General features: G+C 59.2%; 7 protein-coding genes across 7 annotated transcripts; 5 read left to right on the top strand and 2 right to left on the bottom strand.

Annotated features, from left to right (window-relative positions):
• Window positions 1–434: 434 nt before the first annotated feature.
• Window positions 435–2,510, top strand: SPRG_20379 (hypothetical protein; the record flags this gene model as incomplete). The annotated part of the gene is made up of 6 exons (XM_012346219.1): window positions 435–569; window positions 623–817; window positions 861–1,175; window positions 1,221–1,445; window positions 1,739–2,107; window positions 2,154–2,510. The coding sequence occupies 6 exons, from the start codon at window positions 435–437 to the stop codon at window positions 2,508–2,510; spliced, it is 1,596 nt and encodes a 531-aa protein (XP_012201609.1).
• A 453-nt stretch (window positions 2,511–2,963) lies between these two features.
• On the bottom strand, window positions 2,964–3,509 carry SPRG_20378 (hypothetical protein; the record flags this gene model as incomplete). Its single annotated transcript, XM_012346218.1, has 1 exon — window positions 2,964–3,509. One exon carries the CDS (start codon window positions 3,507–3,509, stop codon window positions 2,964–2,966), a length of 546 nt encoding a protein of 181 aa, XP_012201608.1.
• A 249-nt stretch (window positions 3,510–3,758) lies between these two features.
• Window positions 3,759–5,038, top strand: SPRG_20377 (hypothetical protein; the record flags this gene model as incomplete). Its single annotated transcript, XM_012346217.1, has 3 exons — window positions 3,759–3,874; window positions 3,925–4,789; window positions 4,844–5,038. 3 exons carry the CDS (start codon window positions 3,759–3,761, stop codon window positions 5,036–5,038), a joined length of 1,176 nt encoding a protein of 391 aa, XP_012201607.1.
• A 1,231-nt stretch (window positions 5,039–6,269) lies between these two features.
• On the top strand, window positions 6,270–7,767 carry SPRG_07355 (hypothetical protein; the record flags this gene model as incomplete). Its single annotated transcript, XM_012346142.1, has 5 exons — window positions 6,270–6,538; window positions 6,574–7,303; window positions 7,354–7,410; window positions 7,459–7,608; window positions 7,663–7,767. 5 exons carry the CDS (start codon window positions 6,270–6,272, stop codon window positions 7,765–7,767), a joined length of 1,311 nt encoding a protein of 436 aa, XP_012201532.1.
• A 1,774-nt stretch (window positions 7,768–9,541) lies between these two features.
• On the bottom strand, window positions 9,542–11,029 carry SPRG_20376 (hypothetical protein; the record flags this gene model as incomplete). The annotated part of the gene is made up of 1 exon (XM_012346216.1): window positions 9,542–11,029. One exon carries the CDS (start codon window positions 11,027–11,029, stop codon window positions 9,542–9,544), a length of 1,488 nt encoding a protein of 495 aa, XP_012201606.1.
• Window positions 11,030–11,651: 622 nt separating this feature from the next.
• Window positions 11,652–13,007, top strand: SPRG_20375 (hypothetical protein; the record flags this gene model as incomplete). The annotated part of the gene is made up of 5 exons (XM_012346215.1): window positions 11,652–12,554; window positions 12,607–12,663; window positions 12,707–12,801; window positions 12,847–12,892; window positions 12,942–13,007. The coding sequence occupies 5 exons, from the start codon at window positions 11,652–11,654 to the stop codon at window positions 13,005–13,007; spliced, it is 1,167 nt and encodes a 388-aa protein (XP_012201605.1).
• Window positions 13,008–13,175: 168 nt separating this feature from the next.
• On the top strand, window positions 13,176–14,859 carry SPRG_20374 (hypothetical protein; the record flags this gene model as incomplete). The annotated part of the gene is made up of 10 exons (XM_012346214.1): window positions 13,176–13,254; window positions 13,300–13,463; window positions 13,511–13,557; window positions 13,605–13,750; window positions 13,797–13,979; window positions 14,029–14,263; window positions 14,312–14,405; window positions 14,450–14,560; window positions 14,601–14,693; window positions 14,743–14,859. 10 exons carry the CDS (start codon window positions 13,176–13,178, stop codon window positions 14,857–14,859), a joined length of 1,269 nt encoding a protein of 422 aa, XP_012201604.1.
• Window positions 14,860–15,943: the final 1,084 nt, after the last annotated feature.

Genomic DNA, 15,943 nt, shown 5'->3' with positions numbered 1-15,943 from the left:
TATTCAAAACTATTGCATATGCCACGTGCTTGTTGCAGGCAGTGCACCGGTCGCAGCAGGACGAACACAAATCCCATTCGGCGGCAATCGGTGACCGCGGAACGGGCTACAACACCCCGAGCTGGTGCTGTAGCCGCCCTTGAAGGGTCAAGAAGTGGAACGGTTCGGGTCGAAGATGACGAGAACGATGCAGTCGGAACGAGCTCCTCCACGGCGGTACTGAGCTGCCACCCACCAGTGCTTGCAATGCCATAAGGATGTTCGGCGTCTTAAAGTGAAGTTGGTTGTATGGACGCGGGATGGGACCCTCGAGTAGCACTACTGGTATGTCGATTGCGCTTCTGGCGCCCTTTTTGATCGTCGTATCCGGCAGATTCGGTTAACCGGATTGCACAGGCAGTTGCAGAGCACTGCTCCAAGTGCTCGTCGGCTTGATGGCAGACAAGAAGGCGCTCCTGGCGAAGCTGGCGCGCGCCCAGATGGCCGCGCTGGAGGAGCACGTCCAGATCTACCACGAGTGCGTGAGTGGCACGATCGCGCTTACGGGCGCGCACCCGCTGACGAACCAGGTACGACATGCGCGACGTGTTGCAGTCGGCCGGCACGCTCGTTGTTGCATTAGGTTGCGGTTGCGGTGGACGACGACCTCCGCATCTCGCGGAAGAAGGCGTTTTACAGCAAGACGCCCAGCACCCTGCCGTCGGGCTTTGTCCAGGACCTCTTTGCGACGGCGTGCAATGGGAAGGGCGTCGTCGCGTCGGCCAAGAAGATGCAGGTCGCCCTGGCCGCGCTCAAGCGCACGTCGGCCAACCTCAGTGTACGCTCTCCGTTATAGCGCGCTGTGCCTCATACCGATGTAGACTGAAGAGCGCACGCAAGCAGCGATGCTCGTTTACGCTTCGCTCGAGTGTTGGCGCGTCAAGGCCGAGGCGGCGCCCAAGTACGAGGAGCGCTTCGCCGACTTCTGCGCCGCTCACGACCCGTACATCAAGATGTTTATGGAGTGGATCGCCGACGGCAGCGACGACCGCAAGCATGGCAGCGTCTCTGAGCAAGAGCTTGCCATGGTGCTCGTCAAGATGATCTCCGACTACTTGCCGTCCGACGCGCGCGAGCGGAAAAAGACATTGCGGCGGCTGCGGGATTTCAAAGACATTCCCAACCTCAAGACACAGGTATGATAGCTTGAGTAGGTCGAGCTCACGCAGTCGCGTCTCTAGCTGCGCGAGGTCAAGCAGACAATACAAGAGCTTGAAGATCCGGCGATTCAAGTCGAAGAGATCCTTCAGCATGTTCGCATACGCCGCATCACGACGTCGCATGGCGAGGAGCGGTATCGCTGCAAGTACGTCAACGGCGAAGTGTTTTGCGCAATGCGCTCGGAGCTCGAATGTGCCAAGTTTGTCCGCGCCAAGTGCATTGAAGATCGCGTCAGCTGGCGGGACGTGCTCGCTCTCAAAAGTCCTAACGGTTGTCGTCCTCGTAAGCTTTTTAACTTAACTCCACCCACGCCTCGGTCTTATGTCGACGCCTTGTCGATGCATAAGTCCTCGCGTCCGTCGCGCAACTTTTGGCAGATTCGCGTTGGATTCATGCGTTGGATTGGCTATATTGACGTGTGAAAAAATGGATCCACCAATCAGCGCACGCGGCGAAAAAAGCAAAAATCTCAGTCCCACAAACAAACGCCCGCAGTCTTGAAACGAATACGACGACGACGCGTGCGATGGCCTCGAAGGACGACGTCAAGTTCCTCGCGGTCGCGCGGGTCGCCCACAAGAGCATCATTAGCAACCATGTGCACACCAAGGGCGGCAAGAAGGACGGCGCGCGCTTCGCCGACGTCGCGGCCAAGGTCCTCTCGTCGCCGACGTGGGCGACAGAGGTATCGCCCAACAGCCGCCACGCGCTCGCGTTTGACGGCCTCAAGCTCCACTTTATGCTCGACAGCGGAAACTTTGTGTACTTTGCTGTCACAGCGGGCGACTACCCGATCCGCATCGCGCACCAAATGATCAACGACATGGAGACGCAGTTTGTCGCGTCGTTTGCGACCGAGGCCTTGACTCTCAAGAAGGACCAGACCGTCGGCAGCGACTGCGCCAAGGTAGTACGCTGTCGGTATGCATTCTATCGCGTCTCACTGTGCGCAGGTGCTGGCGATGATCGCAGCGACGTACGAAGACCGCACGAAGATCGACAAGCTCTCGCTCGTCAAGCTGCAGGTCGAAGGCGTCAAGGACACGATAAGAAACTCGATTGGCATCACGCTGTCCAACGGCGAGAAGCTCGAGACGCTCGAGCAAAAGTCGTCTGAGCTCTCGGACAACGCCAAGATCTTCCACAAGGGCGCGACCGACCTCCACCGCCAAATGCGCTTGCGCAAGCTGCGTCTCTTTGCCGCGATCGGCGTCTCAATCGTGCTCGTCGTGATCCTCGTCTTGTACGTCCTCGGCGTCTTCTCGACCGAGAGCAGCAACAAGAGTCTGCGTCGGCTGCGCTTGGTTTAAAGGCTGTTGCATATATATATTGATATATATTGATATTGCCGATGCGCCTCTTTTCGTCTTGGAATATGCACCAATCGCACCGCGCAACGCCAAGATCGCAAGCCGCCCAACGGCCAACGGCAAAGGCAATTTATAGGTTTCGCTTCGCAAAGTCAGTTTTTGAGAAAACAAGCAAGCAACAGGCAGCAGCATGGCGCTGACCAGCGACAACGTCAAGTTCCTCGCGGTTGCCCGCGGGAGCGACAAGGCCATCATCGCCTCGTACGCCCACACGAAGAAGGACAAGGATGAGTCGCCCAAGTACATGGACATGCTCACCAAGGTGCTGCGCGCGCCGACGTGGAAGCAGCAGGTCGCGCCTAACAGCCGCCATACGCTCGACTGCGAGCCCAACAAATTTCACTTCACCATGGACAACGATGAGATCGTGTACGTGGCCATCACGGCCGCCGACTACCCGGTGCGGCTCGCGTTCAAGCTTCTGACGGCCGTCCAGGAAGAGATGGCCGCCAAGTTCGCGGCCAAGCTCGCGACCGTCAAAGAAGGCGGCCTCGACAAGGAGTGTGCCAAGGGCCTTGGCGTCATCGCGACGACGTACGACGACCGCACCAAGGTCGATAAGCTCGCCGAGGTCATGGCCCAAGTCGACGCTGTCAAGAGCACGATGCAGGAGAACATCCAAGTTGTGCTCTCCAACACGGAGAAGATGGAAATGGTCGAGCAAAAGTCCAACGACCTCAGCGAACAGGCCAAGGTCTTTCGGAACACGGGCAAGAGCCTCTCGCGGGCCATGTGGTGGAAGAACGTCAAGCTGACAATTGCCCTCGGCCTCGTCGTGATCGTGGTTATTCTCGTCCTCTTGGCCGCGCTCGGCGTCTTCAAGACGACCAGCACGACGACGACCAGCTCTGGTGCAACAGCCTCGCCGTCCCCAACGACAGCGCCGCTGGCGACGACCGCCCATCTGCGCCACCTCTCCCAATTCCATTGATCCACCATCTATCCAAACACTATCCAACTATCTAAGAAAACAACGATCCATTCCCGACTTGGAGTTTCTGAAGTATCGATCCAAGGTCATTCGATCGAATCCATGTCACGCGAATTTGGCGCGGTTTCGCGCCCATATTTTGGATTTGTATTAAACGACGTCCCGATAAAACAGCATACATACAAAACCAAGGATAAAATGCCAAATGCAACAATAAAAATAGCTGATTTTTATTCGCCACCACACAAATTTGCAGTATGGACGGCCTCGAGGCGACGCTCCAGGACGCGCGCTTCGTCCGCGGAATTGGCCTCCTCAAGGAGAAGCGGTACGAGGAAGCTGTCGTTCACTTCGGGGACCTTCTGCGCACCATGTACCGAGCTCATGCGATCGCGGCCGTGAGGTTGACGCCGGTATGTGTAGGGACGAGGTCGAAGGCAAGACCGAGTCGCTGAGCATCGCGCCCGTGTACTACGAGTACGGCAACGCGCTCTTGTCGCTTGCGGAAGCGACCGCCAGTGTCTTTGGCCAGGACGCGACCAAGGGCGAGGAAGGCGAAGAGGAAGACCAGAACGACTTGGAGGTCGCGTGGGAGATGCTCGAGGTTGCTCGCCTCTTGCTCTCCAAGCACGAAGGCGAAGACGACCGCATCGATAAGGAGCTCGCGCGCGTCCACATGCGCCTTGGCGATCTCGGCATGGAGTCGGATCTCTTCCAGCAAGCGCGCGCCGACTATGAAAAGAGCTTGGCTCTGCAAAAGAAGATCTTGACGTCGACGGCGATGGACACGACGCCGCTCGCCGACATTTACTGCTGCATGGCGATCACGTGCATTTACCAACATGCCAAGCAGCCTGAAGCGGGGACCGACGAAGAAGAGACCAAGACGGACGAAGCGTCGACGGTGAGCCCCGAGGAAATGGAGGTGCAAGGCTTGCGCTACTACGTCCTCGCCGGCAACGTCATGCGCGACAACCTGTACCGTCAAGCGACGTCGTGCTCGCCGGCCTGCACGAAGTTCCTGGAGACGCATATCCCGATGCAGGCCAAGCCCGAGTCGTCCAAGGGCAAGGGCAAGGCCAAGCCTCCGGTCATGGATGCCCCAGTCGCCGACCTCACCCTTCCGTACGTGGGCTCCATGGAAGACATGCGCAAGACGTTTGTTGCGGCGGCGCTCAACTCCCGGGGCGTCGACCCGAGCACGGCTGATGATGCCAGTACGCTACTTGACGACGACGAGGCCAAGCTCCTCGAGTACCTCGAGATCTACACTGAGGTCAAGGAAAAGGTAGGATCGCATGCTATGTCTCTTCACCATCCAGCTAAAACCCCCCATATTTAGGTTGACGGGTTGCGGGAGAATGTCGAGGCGAGCAACGCAGAGGCCGCTGCCGCGCCCGTGACAACGATCGGGTTTGGCGTGACACCGGCCCCCGCCGCGGCCAAGCGCGACTCGGAATCGGCGCCGGTCAACGTTCTGCCGGTGGCGAAGAAGCGGAAAATTGCACCCACGGCCGTTGTCGACGAGGCCAAGTAAGTTAAACATCAGACAAGTGCTATGCCTATCTAGCATCTCAGAGCTCGTCCTTGGTCGCAGATGGAGCCTCTTCCTCGGTGGCCCACTTGGCAAAGACGTCGCGGCGCTTCTGCCGCGTCGCCTCGACCATCTCGATCCAATAGGCTTCGATCGCATCGTCGGCCATCTCTGGAAAATTATCGATCGCAAAGCTCTTGCGCCGGTCTCCGTCTAAGCTCTCCATGACGACGACCTCGAAGCTCTCGACGGACGCCCCGCTCTTGAAGTGCGGCGACGCGAGCTCGAGCGTCAGATACGTCTTGTCGTGAAAGTCACCAGTCTACGCATCGCAGTCAAGAAGGCATTTCGACGTATTCGCCTACTTGGGTCGCGCCCGACGTGATTGCATGCAGCGACAGCGTCATGTAGATGCCCGTGTCTGAGAGCCGTCGCAGCTCGTCGAGTGCAAACTAGTCGAGCCCATGGCATCACCGTTGTTTCTATCGATGCGTACCTGCGCAGCGCTGACAATCGCCGGGTCCGTCGTGTGCTTGTACTCTCGCGGCGATGCCATGGCGACTTGGACATCGCCATCGACCGCGCAGCTAACGAGCACGAGCAGCAGCCAGCCCACCAGCCGCATCATACGTCGTCGCATGCCAAAAGATCTCAACACCAAGTCCAGCAAGCTCGAAGTTCGTAGAAAGTTCTATATCTTCGACGAATAACTTCGATTTGACTTTTGCAAGGAAGCTCAGGACCAAAGGGATCGTAAGAGCTATCGTAAGCGTATCTAGCTCTAGCCACGCGTCATTGCGTTCGCGGCAGGATGGTATGTACAAACGTGACGATGGCAGGGCGAAATCGTGGGCGCGTCGGCTTTCTACTGGCGTGCCGAGTGGCGACCTTCAACTGCAACACAAAAGAGTGGTGGGGACGCGTATCCCACTGTGTGTTCCTATCCTCAAAGGAATCCTACCTGCCCGCTCTGTCTGGCGAGCCGTAGAGTCCCAGCACTAGAATACATACTACTACTGGACAGCGCCACATCGGCATCGAGCTAGCTACTGCAACCAGAACGCCGACCACTCTAGGTGGTCGACGCGCAGCCAGAAACCGCGCGTGGAAACCGACGGTACTTTATTTGTTGGTCACCGTGGCACCGATACAAATATAAGGTAATGCGACACCTCCATTGGGCGCGAGGGCACCATCACCGCGGTGTCACTTTGCCGTTTGCTACATCCGAAGCATGTCGACAACGACGACGAGCGAAGAGCGCAAGACGCGCAAGGGCTTTCTCTGGGGCCTCGTCATGCTCGTGTCCGGTACGCTGTGTACGATCATCACCAAGGTGCAGTACAGTCTCCAGTCGCTCGGCACGGAGCCGTGCGTCATCAACGGCAACACGACGCTGCACTGCTACTTTGACAAGCCGTGGTTTGGCGTCCTCGAAATGAAGCTCGCGATGGCGTGCTGCCTCGTCTTTCTCTACGTCCGGAAGCGCGTCGAGCACCGCGCGTACCTCGAGACGCCCGTCAACAAGATGCAGAAAGGCGGCCGCAAGTACATGCTGACGCCGCAGCAGTCGCGCAAGGCGGCGGCGGGCAAGAGCGAGCGCACGCCGTTTCTCGAGACGGCGTCGTCGTCGTCGAGACGTCGTCGTCGTCGTCGGGGCCGTCGTGGTCGACCATTCTGCTGCTCATCATCCCGTCCATGCTCGACTTGCTCAACACGGTGTTCGCCAACATTGGCCTTCTCTGGATCTCGTCGTCCATCTACCAAATGACGCGCGGGTCCGTCATTCTCTTCAACGCCTTCTTCTCGGTCCGCTTCATGGGCAAGCGCCTCTTTGCGTACCACTACTCGAGCATCCTCCTCGTCATCATCGCCGTCGGCATGGTCTCGTTCGCGGGCCTCTCGCAAGCCGCGATGCAGTCGGCGGCCGAGCCGTCGGCGGCGGACGCGGAGAAGCAAGCCAACCAGATTCTCGGCCTCAGCTTCATCTTTGTCGCGCAATTTCTCTGCGCGATCCAGATTGTGATTGAAGAGTACTTTTTGACCAAGCGCCAAGTGAGTCCGATGCTCCTCGTGGGCATTGAGGGCCTCTGGGGGCTCGTCTTCATGGCCGTCTTGATCCCGCTCCTGCAGTGGACGCCCCGGGGCACCTCGGGTCTCTCCAAAGTCTGGCACGAAGACTTTTCCGATGCGCTTGTCAAGATCTCCAACTCGTGGCCGCTTGTCTGGACCGTCGTCGCGTACGTCATTACGATCGGTGTCTTCAACGTACGTCGTGTCCTTCTTCTTCTTACTCGGATGCTTATTCTGGCGTGTAGCTGTCCGCGAGCTTTGTCACCAAGTACCTCAACTCGGTCGTTCGCAGTATCCTCGATGTCCGTCTCATGACGATGATGGAGACATTGTCTTATGTGGAATGATAGACGATGCGCACGATGGGTGTCTGGCTCCTCACGCTCTTTGTCTACTACGTGATCAAGTGGACGGGCCCCAACTCGCCGGGCGAGCCGTGGACCGTCTGGAGCTGGCTCGAGCTCGCGGGCTTTGCCGTCATGGTCGTCGGTACGCTCACGGTACGCGTTTTCTCTCCAACAACTCGTCCGCTCATGCTCATGATACGGCTATAGTACAAGAAGATCCTGCGCTTCCCCGGCACGTGGCTGTATGCGGCGGAAGAGCGCGAGGCCAACTTGGCGCTGACCAAGTCGCCGTTCATGGCTTCGATGCATTAGAAACGAATGTAACTCGCGATCCTCGTCCATCGCATCGCGCTTGTTAGTGGCGGTCGAGCATAAAGGACGAGATTTCGACTCGCACTGGGAGCCCGCGGTCGTCTTGGTACAAACGGACGCACGGAAAGTGCAGAATTTGCTTGTACTGGATCGAAACAACAACAGTCAGATCATGAGGGAGATTGGCGTCATCGTACCGTCAGCGTCGCCAGCGCCATGAGCACAAACCCGACCGCCTCGACGCTAGGCCGTGGTTAGCGATCCAGAGTCTCTAGACAGCGACTCTACCACGACCACTCTGTAAAGGGCTCCCCCGGTGACGACGGGCCCGTCCACTCGAGGATGTAGTAGACGAGAAAGCCGAGGATCCACACACCGAGCGTTCGTCCGAGCTAACGTCCGTGTCATCATCACAAGAGGCGACGAACAAGACAGCCTAGTACCTCGACCATGCTACGGACGAGCGCCGAATGGTGCTTGGTGATGTAGAGGGCTGCAATCTACAGAGGCGGAGGTGAGCAGTTGCTTCACGATAACATTAGGTGAGGCGTGCCTGGTACGAGGCGACACTGAGCATGTACAAGGCGACGAGCAAGCAGAGAGGAGCCGAGTGGCTTAGCTTGGCCCACGTGTCGGAAAAGTCTTCGTGCCAGAGCTGCGCAAGAGCCGAGTCGGTGCGTGGTGTCATGTGGAGGAGCGGCGTCATCGGCAGCAAGAGCACGAGGCCCCAGAGCCCTTCCATCCCCACGAGCAAGATCGGACTGACGTGGTGCACGTTCAGAAAGTGCTCTTCGACGACGAGCTGCAGCGAAAAGATGAGCTGCGCGAGCAGAATGCACGCCATGCCGACGAGTTGGGCCCACTCTGCGTCGACGACGTTTTGGAACTGGACGCTGAGAATATCGCGGGGACTCAGGACGCCGTGGCCGAGGACGCCCGCCATCGAGACGATAATCATGGACAGTAGCATGAGCAGAATGCTCCAGATCTGGTAGCAGTGGAGTTTGAGGCCGAGACCGCGGGCAGCAAAGCACGCGCTAAAGACGACGACACACCCCGAGCTCATCTGGTACACGGACGCCGGGATCCACAAAAGTCCCATGAGCGACAACATTGTCTGGATGAGATCGAGCGCCGCAGGAAGCACCAATAGCGAGAGAGAATACCACGACGGGCCATCGACCGACTGCTGCAGGAGCATGCGGCGCTCCTCGTACGTGCGCGGCTGAGGCATGTACTTGACGCCATACTGCTTGCGCTTGAAGACGGGCGTCTCGAGGAAGAGCGACTTGGTGTAGCGCTTGCGCAAAATGAGAAAGACGAGGCTCATGCTCATCGCCGCTTTCATCTGGAGCACGCCAAACCACGGCTTGGCAAAGCGGCAGGTCGTCGACGTCGTGCCATTCACGTCCGTACAGCTGTCGGTGCCTGGGACGACGAGGCTAAACTGCGCCTTCATGAGCACAGTCGCGAGGGCGCCGCCGGCGAGCGCAGCGCCGAGGACCAGCGCGGCTTTGCTCGTCATGTCGAATCCAAAACTGAAAGATTGCAATGCGCTGCATTCCGCCGTTTCATTGGCCAAAATCCATGGGTTTCATAACGGCCGACCAATCCGCAGCCCCGATCTTGGCCTATGGCCGGGACAGTCCAGCACCTTGGTCCAGCCAGCATCGCAAGGAGGCAGACGGCCTGTGGTAGCCGGCCTACTAATAGAGGCAGCATGCATGCCAAAGACGACAAGCACACGCTGGTTAAGATTAGTGGCGGCAGCGGTCTACGCCAGGCGCTTCCGCGCTTCGACGACAAGCGGGTGCTCCTCCACAAAGCAGATCGTTCGGATGTCGACGCACGTGGCAAAGGCAGCATCAGCCTCGGCGCGCTTGGCAGCGACCTCGACGTCGTCCTTCCACACGTCGTGCTTGAGGCAGATTGTGAGAATGTCGCCAAGATCAAAGTAGCAGTTGCCCATCAAGAACGAGTACCGTGGCACGACGGCGGTGAGGCGCGCGATGACCTCCTTGCGGTTCGCATACGCCGTCTCGATGTTGCCGATCTTGGTGTTGCAGTCGGCGAGGACACGGAGTGCCTTGGTAAGGATGTAGTGGCTCGGGTGCAAGAAGAGGTCCGAGGCGTTCGTCGAGTGCACATCGTAGTGGTCGCGGAGGTCGTCGAGGAGGTCGGTCGTCTCCTTGTACTGGCGCTTGGCGTACGCGGCATCGGCGCGCGCCAGAAGCGATGCGGCTTCGACCTTGAACTGCTCGATCGCGTCGGCACTCACAGGGCGGCTGCAGCCCTTGCACGCCCACGGTGTCGTCTGGTCGTCCAAAGACCCGACAAAGAGCCCGTCCACGCCGCACGACGCACAGCAAACGCCATCGACGCGCAGGTCCACCGACGTCGCGAGCGGCTCGGTGCAGCGCGCGCAGCGGCAGTCAAAGTGCTTGGTGGCGGCGAGGTCGCGCTGCCGGACGTCGCGGCTGCGGTTCGTGTCGATATACGTGAGCGTAATTTCCTCGCCGCATGGAATGAACCGAGTGGCCTTGACCGCAATGGTCGAGTCGCCGGCGTTGGACCACGTGCAGTTGGGGTCGCACGCGTGGTTGACGAGGCCGGCGAGGGGAAACATGCACACTGCTGTCACCATGGGCTGGCCCGTCCACGAATCGACCGAGTACGAGTTTTCGTTGACGCGGCCCGCGAGCTCGACAACGTCGTGGACAGTGAGCGACGCCGTCACGGACGACGGTAGCGCCGTCAGCAGCATCGCGGCGCCAGAGGCAACCGACGCGTTCCATGCATCGCCCAAGAGGTGCGTGGCATGGACCATCTCGCGCACATGATCAAACGTCGAGACGACGACGTGGCTGCTCGTAGTAGCACCCGCCTCGGACGCGCGCGTGCAGAGCATGCGCAAGAGGAGTCGGAGAAGGTCGCGGTCCGTGCCCGACTTTTTCACCATGACGTCAATGTCCTCGAGGACGGGGCACTCGAGGTCGTGCACGTGCTGCAGCAGCGATTGGCACTCGTCGCTGCAGTAGGTGACTTCGGAGCAGTCGTCGCAGCAAATGTCCGGGTCCGCCGCCTTGTAGCAGACGTTGCAAATCGTGCCTTTGAACTCGGAGAGGACGATGCCTGCGTACGCCTTTTCAGAAAAGAGGACAGCGCCGGCGGGGACACCGTCGGGCGACGCGATCACGAGCGACCGGCCCTTGGTCGCGTCCGTCACGAGGCGAAGGCTCGGTGCACTGCGCACGATCGACATGACTGGCGAAATGGCCAATACGTTTGCGCGGGACGCCTGTTATCCGGATGACACATTCCTGGCCAGCATCGTGGATACACTTTCTCGCGTATACGTCGCAGCGGATGATGATGGATCGCGCTGGGTGGTCCAGACGCACAGAAGCACGACGAGGCCCGAAGCGGGCATCGAGAGCAATGCGTTTTGAAAGAAAACCCGCGTTCCAAGTCCTTCTTTCGCCAGTCAGTCTTGCACGACACACAGCACTACTACGTACTACAGCTGTAGTTGGATCAACTACTACACCCGAACTACACCGGCCAACTAAGCTTCACAAAGCTTAGCGGTAAGCAAGCGTGATAGCGTTGTCGTGGCGATGGCAATGCAGGATGATCGAGATCCGCGACGTAAGTCGGTATGCCGACCGCACTTGGTGGCGTCAGATAGTGTATACTGGGCTAGCACCGCGTGAGCTGCGCAAGGGTATCTTCGGAGGCCTCAAATCCACGTGCCCAAGCCTTCGAGAGAGTCTGTGATGCCATTTCGTATCCGGACGAGTTGAAGTTGCCACCTTGCCCTTTTGTCGCCGTAACCGGCATCGAATCCGATGGCTACTTGTCATATCCACATTGGAATTGGCATCATGCACCCGCACCCGCAGGCAATTGCCGTCGTGACGCTGCTCACTGGCGCGCTCAACACGATCCTCATGAAGATGCAGTTCTCGGTAACCTCGCTCGGGTCCGAGCCGTGCGCCATGCTCCATGGCAACGCGACGACGCTGCTCTGCGCCTTCAACAAGCCGTGGTTTGGCGTGCTTCAAGTCAAGCTCGGCATGACGCTCTGTCTTGTCTACCTTTTTGCGCGCAAGAAGCTGCTGCACCGGTCGTTTCTTGAGACGCCGGTGCATGCCGCGAGTATGACCGTGTACGACGCTTTGCGCGCACCCGAGACGCCGACGTGCACGACGCTTCTGGCAACGGTCGTTCCGGCAGCGCTGGACCTCATCCAGAGCGTCTTTTCGTTCATTGGACTGCTCTGGGTCCCGGCGTCGGTGTACCAGATGAGCGGCGGCTCGATGCTCATCTTTAGCGCGTTCCTCGCAGTCAAGTTTCTTCACGTGCGGCTCTTCTCGTACCATTACGTGAGCATTGCCCTCGTGGCACTCGCGCTCGTCTTCGTCTCGGCCGCGAGCTACGCGCAGAGCCCGTCGACGCACAAGACCGCCGACGACGGCGTCAACATGGCCATCGGGCTCTTCTTCATCCTGCTCTCGCGCTTTGGGTACTCGGTCAACATTGCGATCGAAGAGTACTTTATGACAAAATTGCACGTGAGTCCGGTGCTGCAAGCAGGCATGGAAGGCGTGTGGGGCCTCGTTCTCTTCGTGCCGCTCATTCCGTGTCTGAGCTACACGCCACCCGGCTCGTCACCGCTTGCCAAGATCTGGCACGAGGACTTTAACGACACGTGGATCAAGCTACGCCACTCGCCGTCGCTGGTCGTCCTTGTCGTCCTGTACGTTCTCTGCGTCGCGACCTACAACGTACGTACTCTGACTTGCGGATGAGAGAATTTGTGGAGAGACGATGTGGTAGGTGGCGGCCAACTGGGTCACCAAGCACATGAGCTCGATCGTCCGGAGCATGATCGAGGTGCGTGGCACCGCCTCGATGCAGCGTGTCAAGAGACTCGTAGAATGGACGCACGCTTGGCGTGTGGCTTTTGGGCCTCGGCCTCTACTACGTGGCGAACGAGCCGAGTATGGGCGAGCCGTGGACGTCGTGGAGCTGGTAGGCGCATCATCTGGCAACGCTTTGAATGACGCAATCACGTAGGCTGGAGCTCTTTGGGTTTGGCCTCCTCGTCTACGCAACGCTGGCGGTACGTTCCTGTCTTGTACTACGAGGTCAAACTAATTCCGACGGTGCAGTACAAGCAAGTCGTGCGATACCCGTGCCAGTCGGTCTACCGCGACGGCTTTGTCCCGATCCACTAAGGTGAAAATTGGGCGTAGTAGGAGGCGTAAGGTAATACAGTACACAGTGCCCTCTCGATCTCTTGTGCGTGCGTAGTTAGTTAACGACCGACTACAGGAGTGGCCTTTCTAGAAAGTGCAACGTCGCTGGGATCTTGAGAGGATATGGAACGACGCCGCCAGCAGGAGATGCCACGGTCGCCGAGCTCGTCCGTGGCGACGTCCGAGGCGCTTCAGGAGCGCGAAGCCCTTGTACACGAGCTCACTGGTGCGTTATTTCTATGAAGATGCGCTGGCGCATGCCATCGCGTAGAGCTGGTCGAGAAAGAGGCACTGCGCGACGCCCTCGTCGCCTGCGAGTCGCCGATGGACGACAGTCTCGAGAGCGATCATTCTGATGAGGCCTCGGAGGATGTGGAGGCGCCGTACGCTCCGCAGCCCAAGAAGCTCTTGCCGGCGCCGGCGACTCCGATTCTCGTATTTCCATCGTCCTTGTATCTTCTCGCGTCAGGGCTTGGCGGTAGAACCATTGGAATCAATTCCAAGCCGCCAACGACTTGAGTTGCGTTCGGTCGGTGGTGCTGTCCTGCAGGCTGGTGCTGATATTGCAGGGCGTAGGGACCTTGTGCACGTGTGCGTCGCCCACCAGCGTCTCCGGAACCACGACCTTGCGCTGCTCTGTCACAATCTCTCGGCCTTTGTCGCGATGAAAACCTTGGACGCAAGCCACAACCAGCTGGACGATGGCGCGTGCAACGAGCTGCGTACCGCGCTCTTCTGCTCCACGGACGTAGGCGATGTGCTGGGTAGGCGCACTGCTCAACTCGAAGCGACCGCGGCTGCTCGGGCTCAACCTCGCCTGCAACCTTCTTGGCGAGAACGCGTTTCAACTTGTTTGCGAACGCCTCGCCGCCAACGTGTCCCTCGTGTGGCTCAACATACTTGGGAACGCCTTCACGTACTCGGCCACGTCCGTGCCCTTGCTGCGCGACGGTCGTCAACGATCCACGTTCGATAGTATTCTCTCAACCGTCCGCTGTAGCCCTCTACATGAACGAATCCCTCGAGTCGCTTGCGGTGAGCTTGGGCGACTTTGAGAACCCGGCGACTTCATTCTCGGCGGGTCCGCGACGCAAGCACCGCTTGGCAAAGGACTTTGTGCGCGGCCTCGGCTTCCACTCCAAGCATTTACGCGACGCGCAGTTCGGGCCGACACCGATCCGCAAGCAACTGTCAGTCGCAGCCTTGTCGCTGGCCAACGCCGAACTCTCGACCGTGTTGGTCTTGCCACTCATCGCGTCACCGATGATGTCGAGTGCTATTAGGACGGTCTCGGAGCTCATGGGCGTCTTGCAGCAGCAGCCACAACTCACTGCGCTGGACCTTTCCTACTGCTTTGTTGGCATCGCCGGCGCCCGCGTACGCCTTTTGAGATATGTCATATCTCTGACTCATCATGACAGATCCTTGCCCACGCCATTGATACGCAGGCTGGTTTTCCGCTGCTGACGCTGCAGCTAAAGTGCAATCACATTGGCAGTGCCGGCGCCCTTGCACTTGTCGACGCGCTCCAGGTGCGCCGCGATGAATCGACCGCATCCAAACACGCTCTAGTCGAACACGACACTGACGGCGCTCGGCGTCGATAAAAATGAGATCTCAAACGATGGCATTGTCGCTTTGGCCAAGTACCTCCCGCGACTACCCGTGCAACGACCTGCGGAAGGCTCGATCAGAACTGATTGCGTCGACGTAGTGCTTGACGCGGCTGAGTCTGGCGCAGAACCACTGCCGGGCGTCGGGACTCGCCGCGCTCACGCACGCGCTCGCAGCGTCGCCGCAGCTCACCGACCTCGGTGCCCTGTCTCGGTAAGAACCTTGGATCGATCCATCGGTCGCTCAAGAAGATTTCTAGACTGGGCGAAGGCTGCGCCGACGAGCAGACGCGTTTGTTAGCGACAGCTCTCGCCGCAAACAGCCACGCGATGCTTTGTGATGCGACCCACGTGGTGCACGCGTCGTCCACGTCTTCCGACGTGAAGCTGCTTGATGTTACTACCGACAGCATCGCACGACACGTTGATATGGTCGTCGTGTAGGTCAATACGTGGACGATCGTGGCGCAATTCGATGTGCAGCGAGAGGCGCGTCTGTGCGTGACGTGGCGCTGCCGTGCGTCTCTCGTCGCCAAGACCAAGTGCGCGATCGAGTTGATGGACCACATCGCGTGGCAAGTCCTCCACCAGCGGTGACAGACGTCGCATCACGGACCCCAATGACGACGCATGCCGCGTAGTTCATGTGACGCGCGCGACGTCGAGCCCGAAGTGCTCGTCGACGGCCGTGCACCGTGGTCCACCCGTAAGCAACCCTCATCGACGCATCAACGGGAGTCTTTCTTGCTTGGGTAGAGCTGGAGCACGCTGTCAGCGCCGTTGTCATGGCAGGCGACAGCATTTGCGTCCAGTACCTTGTCGTTGCGCGCGACCCATCTCTGCGCGTGGAGCTTCGCCTCGACGCGATGCACGAGGAGCACCATCATGTAAGGGCCGCAAGCACCTGAACATGCAGCGGCAATGATAGATGACGATCAGGTGGATGCCCGCCACCTCTACTACAAGGCCCTCGCGCCGCACCGCGTGGCGTGGGACCCTCTGGCGTACTGCCATCAGACCGACCACTACCACGCCAAAGAAGCACGTCTTGCCGACATCTACATGGCGGACGCAGGCGCCTTCCGGCTCGTGTGGACGCTCCGCCTCACGGCGTCCAACGTCTGTGCTGGAACGTAGGCGCTAGAGAGGCTGAGACGCTCGGCGTAGATCTCGGTGCTCGACGTGTTCTCGTCCGAGTGCTTCAAGCTGCACCTGCGCCGAGCCAAGTGCTGGTCGCCATCGATCACCACGATCGCAGAGGTCGCTTGGCAACGCGTCGAAGCGGATGACCAAGCTGCAACT

The sequence above is a fragment of the Saprolegnia parasitica genome (assembly GCF_000151545.1).
Source record: "Saprolegnia parasitica CBS 223.65 unplaced genomic scaffold supercont2.27, whole genome shotgun sequence".
Taxonomy (NCBI): domain Eukaryota; phylum Oomycota; class Saprolegniomycetes; order Saprolegniales; family Saprolegniaceae; genus Saprolegnia; species Saprolegnia parasitica.
Note: the sequence above shows the minus strand (reverse complement) of the source record. Positions and strands in the feature narration are given on the sequence as shown.